The sequence below is a fragment of the Cyclopterus lumpus genome, chromosome 5 (assembly GCF_009769545.1).
Source record: "Cyclopterus lumpus isolate fCycLum1 chromosome 5, fCycLum1.pri, whole genome shotgun sequence".
Lineage (NCBI taxonomy): Eukaryota > Metazoa > Chordata > Actinopteri > Perciformes > Cyclopteridae > Cyclopterus > Cyclopterus lumpus.
The window spans coordinates 27,131,547-27,142,881 of record NC_046970.1 but is presented as its reverse complement, the minus strand read 5'-3'; the positions used below and the strand labels follow the sequence as shown (position 1 = coordinate 27,142,881).

The 11,335-nt window shown below is 45.7% G+C and overlaps 1 protein-coding gene across 1 annotated transcript; it reads left to right on the top strand.

Annotated features, from left to right (window-relative positions):
• Nucleotides 1–8,805: 8,805 nt before the first annotated feature.
• Nucleotides 8,806–9,237, top strand: LOC117731137 (octapeptide-repeat protein T2-like). The gene has a single exon (XM_034533293.1). The coding sequence runs from the start codon at nt 8,806–8,808 to the stop codon at nt 9,235–9,237; it is 432 nt and encodes a 143-aa protein (XP_034389184.1).
• The last annotated feature ends 2,098 nt before the right edge of the window (nt 9,238–11,335 follow it).

Genomic DNA, 11,335 nt, shown 5'->3' with positions numbered 1-11,335 from the left:
GAGGACAAAGGTCACTGGAGGAGGAGGAGGACAAAGGTCATTGGAGACGGAGGAGGACGAAGGTCACTGGAGACGGAGGAGGACGAAGGTCACTGGAGGAGGAGGAGGAGGACGAAGGTCACTGGAGACGGAGGAGGACGAAGGTCACTGGAGACGGAGGAGGACGAAGGTCACTGGAGATGGAGGAGGACAAAGGTCACTGGAGGAGGAGGAGGAGGACGAAGGTCACTGGAGACGGAGGAGGACAAAGGTCACTGGAGACGGAGGAGGACAAAGGTCACTGGAGATGGAGGAGGACAAAGGTCACTGGAGGAGGAGGAGGACGAAGGTCACTGGAGGAGGAGGAGGACAAAGGTCACTGGAGGAGGACGAAGACGAAGGTCACTGGAGGAGGAGGAGGACGAAGACGAAGGTCACTGGAGACGGAGGAGGACGAAGGTCACTGGAGATGGAGGAGGACAAAGGTCACTGGAGGAGGAGGAGGAGGACAAAGACAAAGGTCACTGGAGGAGGAGGAGGACGAAGGTCACTGGAGACGGAGGAGGACGAAGGTCACTGGAGACGGAGGAGGACGAAGGTCACTGGAGATGGAGGAGGACGAAGGTCACTGGAGACGGAGGAGGACGAAGGTCACTGGAGACGGAGGAGGACGAAGGTCACTGGAGGAGGAGGAGGACGAAGGTCACTGGAGGAGGAGGAGGACGAAGGTCACTGGAGACGGAGGAGGACGAAGGTCACTGGAGGAGGAGGAGGACGAAGGTCACTGGAGACGGAGGAGGACGAAGGTCACTGGAGACGGAGGAGGACGAAGGTCACTGGAGACGGAGGAGGACGAAGGTCACTGGAGACGGAGGAGGACGAAGGTCACTGGAGGAGGAGGAGGACGAAGACGAAGGTCACTGGAGACGGAGGAGGACGAAGGTCACTGGAGGAGGAGGAGGACGAAGGTCACTGGAGACGGAGGAGGACGAAGGTCACTGGAGGAGGAGGAGGACGAAGGTCACTGGAGACGGAGGAGGACGAAAGTCACTGGAGACGGAGGAGGACGAAGGTCACTGGAGACGGAGGAGGACGAAGGTCACTGGAGACGGAGGAGGACGAAGGTCACTGGAGACGGAGGAGGACGAAGGTCACTGGAGGAGGAGGAGGACAAAGGTCACTGGAGGAGGAGGAGGACGAAGGTCACTGGAGACGGAGGAGGACGAAGGTCACTGGAGGAGGAGGAGGACAAAGGTCACTGGAGATGGAGGAGGACGAAGGTCACTGGAGACGGAGGAGGACGAAAGTCACTGGAGGAGGAGGAGGACAAAGGTCACTGGAGGAGGAGGAGGACGAAGGTCACTGGAGGAGGAGGAGGACAAAGGTCACTGGAGGAGGAGGAGGACGAAGACGAAGGTCACTGGAGGAGGAGGAGGACGAAGACGAAGGTCACTGGAGACGGAGGAGGACGAAGGTCACTGGAGATGGAGGAGGACAAAGGTCACTGGAGGAGGAGGAGGAGGACAAAGACAAAGGTCACTGGAGGAGGAGGAGGACGAAGGTCACTGGAGACGGAGGAGGACGAAGGTCACTGGAGACGGAGGAGGACGAAGGTCACTGGAGATGGAGGAGGACGAAGGTCACTGGAGACGGAGGAGGACGAAGGTCACTGGAGACGGAGGAGGACGAAGGTCACTGGAGGAGGAGGAGGACGAAGGTCACTGGAGGAGGAGGAGGACGAAGGTCACTGGAGACGGAGGAGGACGAAAGTCACTGGAGACGGAGGAGGACGAAGGTCACTGGAGACGGAGGAGGACGAAGGTCACTGGAGACGGAGGAGGACGAAGGTCACTGGAGACGGAGGAGGACGAAGGTCACTGGAGGAGGAGGAGGACGAAGACGAAGGTCACTGGAGACGGAGGAGGACGAAGGTCACTGGAGGAGGAGGAGGACGAAGGTCACTGGAGACGGAGGAGGACGAAGGTCACTGGAGGAGGAGGAGGACGAAGGTCACTGGAGACGGAGGAGGACGAAAGTCACTGGAGACGGAGGAGGACGAAGGTCACTGGAGACGGAGGAGGACGAAGGTCACTGGAGACGGAGGAGGACGAAGGTCACTGGAGACGGAGGAGGACGAAGGTCACTGGAGGAGGAGGAGGACAAAGGTCACTGGAGGAGGAGGAGGACGAAGGTCACTGGAGACGGAGGAGGACGAAGGTCACTGGAGGAGGAGGAGGACAAAGGTCACTGGAGATGGAGGAGGACGAAGGTCACTGGAGACGGAGGAGGACGAAAGTCACTGGAGGAGGAGGAGGACGAAGACGAAGGTCACTGGAGGAGGAGGAGGACAAAGACGAAGGTCACTGGTGACGGAGGAGGACGAAGACGAAGATCACTGGAGACGGAGGAGGAGGAGGACGAAGATCACTGGAGACGGAGGAGGACGAAGACGAAGATCACTGGAGACGGAGAGACACAAGGAGGGCAGGAAAGAATCCGTGAGGAGCGAGGAGACACTCGAGGAAGTGCCAAGAAAGTCTTCTTGGATTTGAGTGTGTGTGTGGGGGGGGGATGGGGGGGGGGGGGGGGGGGGGGGGTACTGTGACCAGAGCCTCACTCACCTGGTTGCTTGTTTCCTCGTTTCCTTTATGAAGCCCGGCGTGACTTATGAGTGACGGAGGTTAAGGAAGGATGGAGAAAGGAGGACCATTAAACCGGGCGTCACACTAGTTTACGGCCCGAAGCGTCGCCATAAAACACCGCGGAGCCGTTGTGGAGGCGGACCTTTGGCTGGAGGCGGACCTTTGGCTGGAGGCGGACCTTTGGCTGGAGGCGGACCTTTGGCTGGAGGTGGACCTTTGGCTGGAGGCGGACCTTTGGCTGGAGGCGGACCTTTGGCTGGAGGTGATGGAGGACGACTGCTCGACGACACAAGAGACTTATGGTACGCTTCAATGCTTCTCTGTAGATAACTTTGTCTTGTTTGTATAACATAATAATAATAATAATAATAATAATAATAATAATAATGACTTTTAACACCCAGACAGATATCCAGTAGGAGAGAGAGAGAGAGACATCAGCCATACCTCCAGTTCCATTATCACCTTGTCCTTCAGATGAGAGGCCATTCTGCTCGGCTGGAGGGGAAACACACACACACAGACACACACACAGAGAGACACACACAGACACACACACACAGAGACACACACAGACACACACACACAGAGACACACACAGAGAGACACACACAGACACACACACACAGAGACACACACAGACACACACACACAGAGACACACACAGACACACACACACAGAGACACACACAGAGAGACACACACAGACACACACACACAGAGACACACACAGACACACACACACAGAGACACACACAGAGAGACACACACAGACACACACACACAGACACACACACAGAGAGACACACACAGACACACACACACAGAGACACACACAGAGACACACACAGAGAGAGAGACACACACACACACACACACACACAGAGAGACACACACAGACACACACACACAGACACACACAGAGAGAGAGACACACACACACACACAGACACACACAGAGAGAGAGACACACACACACACACACAGACACACACACACACAGAGACACACACAGACACACACACACAGACACACACAGAGAGAGAGACACACACACACACACACAGAGAGACACACACAGACACACACACACACAGACACACACACACAGAGACACACACACACAGACACACACAGAGAGAGACACACAGAGAGAGAGACACACACACACACAGAGACACACACACACACAGAGAGAGACACACAGAGAGAGAGACACACACACAGAGACACACACACAGAGAGAGACACACACACACAGAGAGACACATATAAAAATCTCTAAAATAAAAAATAAAAAGGTGTAAGTAGGCCGCCTGATCTCCTGCTGAATAATTGAAGTCCAGTCAGGGAGAGAGAGAGAGAGAGAGAGAGAGAGAGAAGAGAGAAGAGAGAGAGAGAGAGAGAGAAGCTGCTGATGGAGGGATGACAGGGCGTCCTTTATTAATCACAAGGTCGGTGGTTCGATCCCCGGCTCACCATCCGCACCTTGACCGAGAACTGACAAGTTGCTCCCGATGGGCAGCGCGGCGGCTCTGCTACCGTGTGTGTGTGTGTGTCTGTGTCCGTGTGTGTGTGTGTGTGTCCGTGTCCGTGTGTCCGTGTGTCCGTGTGTCTGTGTCTGTGTCCGTGTCCGTGTGTGTGTGTCCGTGTCCGTGTGTGTGTGTCCGTGTGTCCGTGTGTGTGTGTGTGTGTGTCCGTGTGTGTGTGTCCGTGTCCGTGTGTGTGTGTCCGTGTGTGTGTGTGTGTGTGTGTGTCTGTGTGTGTGTGTGTGTCAGCAAAGTGAACACAGTGTCTTTGTGTACTTTTGTACACATCTGGATCTTTGGACTCCGCAGGTCAAGTGGACGTCTTGTTACTCAATATTTTATTTTATGTTTCTGGGTCAAGAATCTTTTTAATGAATTAATTATATTAAAAGCTTTATTCATATAACATTTTTTTAAAAGCAGGTTAAAAAGAGCTTTGATGGCAAAGCAAAACAACCTGAGAGTCAAAATAGATGAAATATGAAATCAATTGATATGATTACAAAACGTATTATTATATTTTGAAGTCCTCTTGTCATCTCCACATCGTCCTCCTCCTCTTTCTTCGTCCCCTTTGGCTCAAGAGCTCCAGATGATCTCATCTTTCTCTCCAATGTGGAGACCATAAAACCAACAAACCCTCCATGGCCCCGGTTCCCCCAGCAGCTCCAGCTCCATTGTGGGCTTCCCCAAAAGGGACTTTGACATTCTATGAACGGTTCTATTGAATGACGGCCGTTGACAGAGCAAAGAGAGGAAAGAAGATGCACGTAGATCGTGGAGGCAGGACTTTCACCCAGCAGGCCTCTGTCCGTGTCCCTGTGTGACCTCAGTGACCTTGAGGGAGAAGAGAGCTCCGGTACCAGATATGATGGACAGAAAGAGTTTATTAAGCATCTATACCTTCAACAGCATCCATCAGCGCTCAGATAATGTGTGCAGCCTTTCAGCTGCAACATGAAGACATGTGACATGAGGAGTGTCAAGGTCACGGCAAGAAGAGAGAGGAACCGAGGAACCACAGTGGTGGGAGAACAAGGGAGCCGGAGAGGGAGGTGAGCTAGAGGACAAGATGAAGGAGGAACACTGGAGGCAATGAAGGAGGAAGACGAGAAAACAAGAAACACGTGAAGAAACAGGATGTTCTCCTGAGCACCAGGGAGGGAACCGCAGGGAGCCCGGGGGAACACAGGAGACCCTTTCAGAACTAATTATCATTCATGTAATTATGGGATATGAACATTATTCATTACTGGTTGGATATCACTGACAGTACACGAGGACACACTTTGTTCTAATTAACACAACCTGGCTTCTCCCTTACGATTGGACTATGAGACCGACATACATCGCTCCTGTCACCTGTCCGTCATGTGAAGACGTTAGCTGGTGTCACAAGTCGCAACAATGTAACAACGTAAAGTAGGAACTTAATATTACAACATAAAAAGACAATTGTAAGAATGTAACGTAACAATGTGACGTAACAATGTGACGTAGCAATGTGACGTAACAATGTGATGTAACAATGTGACGTAACAATGTAACATATCAATGTGACGTAACAATGTAAAATGTCAATGTGACGTAACAATGTAACATATCAATGTAACATAACAAAGTGACGTAACAATGTAACATAACAATGTGACGTAACAATGTAACATAACAATGTAACATAATGTCACGTAGCAATGTCACGTAACAATGTAACATAATGTCACGTAGCAATGTCACGTAACAATGTAACATAATGTCACGTAGCAATGTAACATAACAATGTAACATAATGTCACGTAGCAATGTAACGTAACAATGTAACATATCAATTTGACGTAACAATGTGACGTAACAATGTGACGTAACAATGTGACGTAGCAATGTCACGTAACAATATAACATATCAATGTGACGTAACAATGTAACATATCAATTTGACGTAACAATGTGACGTAGCAATGTCACGTAACAATATAACATATCAATGTGACGTAACAATGTAACATATCAATTTGACGTAACAATGTGACGTAGCAATGTCACGTAACAATATAACATATCAATGTGACGTAACAATATAAAATATCAATGTAATGTAACAATGTGACGTAACAATGTGACGTAACAATGTGACGTAACAATGTAACGTAACAATATAACATATCAATGTAACGTAACAATGTAACATAACAATGTGATGTAACAACGTAACGTAAAAAAATGTAATGCAACAATGTAAGATAAAAATGTCACATGTCAATGTATTGTAAGATACAACAATGTATTGTAACAATGTATTGTAACAATGTATTGTAACAATGTATTGTAACAATGTAACATAACAATGTATTGTAACAATGTAACATAACGTAACATAACGATGTAACATATCAATATATTGTAACAATGTAACATAACAATGTAATATGTCAATATATTGTAACAATGTAACATATCAATGTATTGTTGTAACATAACAATGTATTGTAACAATGTAACATAACAATGTAATATGTCAATATATTGTAACAATGTAACATATCAATGTATTGTAACAATGTAACATAACAATGTATTGTAACAATATATTGTAACACTGTTTCATAACAATGTATTGTAACAATGTAACATAACAATGTATTGTAACAATATATTGTAACAATGTAACATAACAATGTATTGTAACAATATATTGTAACAATGTAACATAACAATGTATTGTAACAATATATTGTAACATTATATTGTAACAATGTAACATAACAATGTTTCATAACAATGTATTGTAACAATGTAACATAACAATGTATTGTAACAATGTAACATATCAATGTATTGTAACAATGTAACATAACAATATATTGTAACAATATATTGTAACAATATATTGTAACAATGTAACATATCAATGTATTGTAACAATGTAACATAACAATGTATTGTAACAATGTATTGTAACAATGTAACATAACAATGTATTGTAACAATGTAACATATCAATGTATTGTAACAATGTATTATAACAATGTAACATAACAATGTATTGTAACAATGTAACATAACAATGTATTGTAACAATGTAACATATCAATGTATTGTATCAATGTATTGTAACAATGTAACATATCAATGTATTGTAACAATGTAACATATCAATGTATTGTAACAATGTAACATAACAATGTATTGTAACAATGTAACATATCAATGTATTGTAACAATGTAACATAACGTAACATAACAATGTATCAACATCCAAACTGAGATAATGTTAACATTGTAACTACTGTAGATAAACAACAACAACACTTGTTTACGTGTCATTGCGTAACTAACTCACCTTAACAGCTGTGTTCTGGGTCAAAGATAATAATTCACATTCAACATATTTCTGCTTCAACGGTACAAAACCAACGCTGTGAGAATATTGTACCTCGTTAAGGTTTTATGAGGTTTCTGCAGCCATAAAGAGGAGATATTACATTTCTCAACAAAACGTCACTGCGAGCTGCTTCTGTGACTAAATAATTGAAGAAACTAATGTGCTAATATTTATGCTGATGTAAAATATTATATATGTTTCATATTAAATTCCTCCTTGTGTTGCTGCACTGACTCCAAGTCAGCGTCACAGGTCGATGCCTTGAAATGTCAACTCGTCTGGGGGAAACATGGCCTCAGTTCAGATATGTATACGTATACATATATACGTATATATATATATATATATATATATATATATATATATATATACGCCCTATGTCAGCTGGGATAGGCTCCAGCGCCCCGCGACCCTAATGAGGATAAGCGGTATTGAAAATGGATGGATGGATGGATGGATGGATATATATATATATATATATATATATATATATACTGTATATGCATATCACTTTTACAACAGGTTTCCTCGTCCCGTGGCAGTGACATGTTTTGGGATATGAATTCATAAGAGTGAGGTGGAGAACAGAGAAAACAAGAGGAACAGAAACAGAGGTAAACAAGAGCAGATGTATAAGCTCAGTAATATCATAAAAGCAACGATTAGTTTTATTTGTGAGCCCTGCAGCTTATGTCTTCTAGCCTGTCAAATTAGCGCTGTTGCCTTTACATATTCATATTTATGTTTCTGCACCCTCAGTAGGAAGTGAAGAGGATAAGAGAACGCCGGGGATTCATAACAATAATACCTTTTCTTATAATAAATAATAATAAAATATGTAAATCTTGCTTTGGTAGCTGAGTTGTTTCTAATGGAATGAGAACAGCAGCGTCCACCGCACGAGGCTAATGATTGACAGCCCGTGACTTATTAATCAAAGGAAATGAGGCCTCAAGCGACCCGGACCACTTGGGTCCACTTGGGTCCACTTGGAAGTCTCCCCTCGGACCGGGTCTCGGTGGAACCAGAACAATGATGTCATCATTATAAATCCTCATCACAGAGCCGGTACGGATCGGGGGGGCGGCGACGGGCAGAGGGGGAGGAGTCACACCTCATTAACTATTTACAAATTCAGATTAGAGACGCTTGAATCATTGATGGGGGGGGGGGGGGGGGGGGGCGTGGGGGGGGGGGGGGGGGGGGGGAGATAATGGTTTAGTAGGAGGGAGGTGGAGCGAAGAAAGGAGTGAGGGGGGTTGACGTGAAGGAAATGATACTTAGGCTTAGTGAGGGAGCAAGGGAGCGAGGAAGCGAGGAAGCAAGGGAGCAAGGAAGCAAGGGAGCAAGGGAGCGAGGAAGCAAGGGAGCAAGGGTGCAAGGGAGCAAGGGAGCGAAGAAGCAAGGGAGCAAGGGAGCAAGGAAGCAAGGGAGCAAGGGAGCAAGGGAGCAAGGGCGCAAGGGAGCAAGGGAGCGAGGAAGCAAGGGAGCGAGGAAGCAAGGGAGCGAGGAAGCAAGGGAGCAAGGGAGCAAGGGAGCGAGGAAGCAAGGGAGCAAGGGAGCAAGGGAGCAAGGGCGCAAGGGAGCAAGGGAGCGAGGAAGCAAGGGAGCGAGGAAGCAAGGGAGCGAGGAAGCAAGGGAGCAAGGGAGCAAGGGAGCGAGGAAGCAAGGGAGCAAGGGAGCGAGGAAGCAGGGCATGGATTGAGGCTCAAGTGGGACAAGACCGGTTTAGCTTGGGGGGGTCTGGGAGCTAGACGGGGATGATGACTCGACTGGCTCGAAGGAAAGGAAGGAGGAAAGAAGGGGAGGAAGGAACCCGAGGGAGGAAGGATAACTTCCTTGTTCCTCCTCCTCCTCCTCCTCCTCTGATGTTTGACTTTGACACTTTAAGTTTCCTCAGCGCGTCCTTCACGTTACAAAAATACAAAATGATAATGTTACTGCTGATCGTGAGCACAATATGTATTAAGTTTTAAGTTTTAACCCTCTAAATGCCAGACAAGATGCTCGAGGGATCATCAGTCTCTCAGATACATAAATGATAAGTAAATTAGAGGAGTACAACGTCCCTTACTAACAAGCTTATACTAATATTATATAGTAATATTATTTTCCACTTTCACTGAGTTTAATCTTACTGTCATTTTCTGAATTGTAAGCCTTTAAATTACAGTTTTTGGGATGATGCCATGTTTATCTTTATTTGTGTCTGGTGCATTGTTTTTTGTCAAATATAAAAGATTTTTATGCCGCCAGCCTCCTGAGTCCAGTATCTACTTTGTAGACCTGGTCCCTCGGTGCCTTTAACCCTGGTGTGCCAGCCTCCTGAGTCCAGTATCTACTTTGTAGACCTGGTCCCTCGGTGCCTTTAACCCTGGTGTGCTAGCCTCCTGAGTCCAGTATCTACTCTGTAGACCTGGTCCCTCTGTGCCTTTAACCCCGGTGTGCTAGCCTCCTGAGTCCAGTATCTACTTTGTAGACCTGGTCCCTCGGTACCTTTAACCCCGGTGTGCCAGCCTCCTGAGTCCAGTATTTGCTCTGTAGACCTGGTCCCTCGGTGCCTTTAACCCTGGTGTGCTAGCCTCCTGAGTCCAGTATTTGCTCTGTAGACCTGGTCCCTCGGTGCCTTTAACCCTGGTGTGCTAGCCTCCTGAGTCCAGTATTTGCTCTGTAGACCTGGTCCCTCGGTGCCTTTAACCCTGGTGTGCCAGCCTCCTGAGTCCAGTATCTACTTTGTAGACCTGGTCCCTCGGTGCCTTTAACCCTGGTGTGCCAGCCTCCTGAGTCCAGTATCTACTTTGTAGACCTGGTCCCTCGGTGCCTTTAACCCTGGTGTGCTAGCCTCCTGAGTCCAGTATTTGCTCTGTAGACCTGGTCCCTCGGTGCCTTTAACCCTGGTGTGCCAGCCTCCTGAGTCCAGTATTTGCTCTGTAGACCTGGTCCCTCTGTGCCTTTAACCCTGGTGTGCCAGCCTCCTGAGTCCAGTATCTACTTTGTAGACCTGGTCCCTCCAGTGACATCATGGCAGCATTTATTCATCTTTTTATGTCCAACAGGACATGATGATGTTTAAAAGTAGATGTTTTTCTACAAAAAACTAATGTTGTAAAACTTAAAAAAGACGCATTTATTAAGGATTAATCATTCCATAACATTACATCACATTACATCACATATGTATCTGACGCTTTTATCCAAAGAGACTTATTAGTGAATTCAACCATGAGAACAAATTGAGAACTACAAGAATGGAGGAAGTAACTTTTCCAAACTACAAAATACCATGAGTAATACCATAAATAATACCATAAATAATACCATAAGTAATACCATAAGTAATATCATGAGTAATACCATGAGTAATACCATAAATAATACCATGAGGAATACCATAAGTAATACCATGAGTAATACCATAAGTAATACCATGAGTAATACCATAAGTAATACCATGAGTAATACCATAAATAATACCATGAGTAATACTATAAGTAATACCATGAGTAATACCATAAGTAATACCATAAATAATACCATGAGTAATACTATAAGTAATACCATGAGTAATACCATAAATAATACCATGAGGAATACCATAAGTAATACCATGAGTAATACCATAAGTAATACCATGAGTAATACCATGAGTAATACCATAAGTAATACCATGAGTAATACCATAAGTAATACCATGAGTAATACCATAAATAATACCATGAGGAATACCATAAGTAATACCATGAGTAATACCATGAGTAATACCATAAGTAATACCATAAGTAATACTATGAGTAATACCATAA

What these genes read in the sequence shown, in the direction of transcription:
- LOC117731137 (XM_034533293.1), top strand. Translation starts at nt 8,806, where the DNA reads ATGATACTTAGGCTTAGTGAGGGAGCAAGGGAGCGAGGAAGCGAGGAA.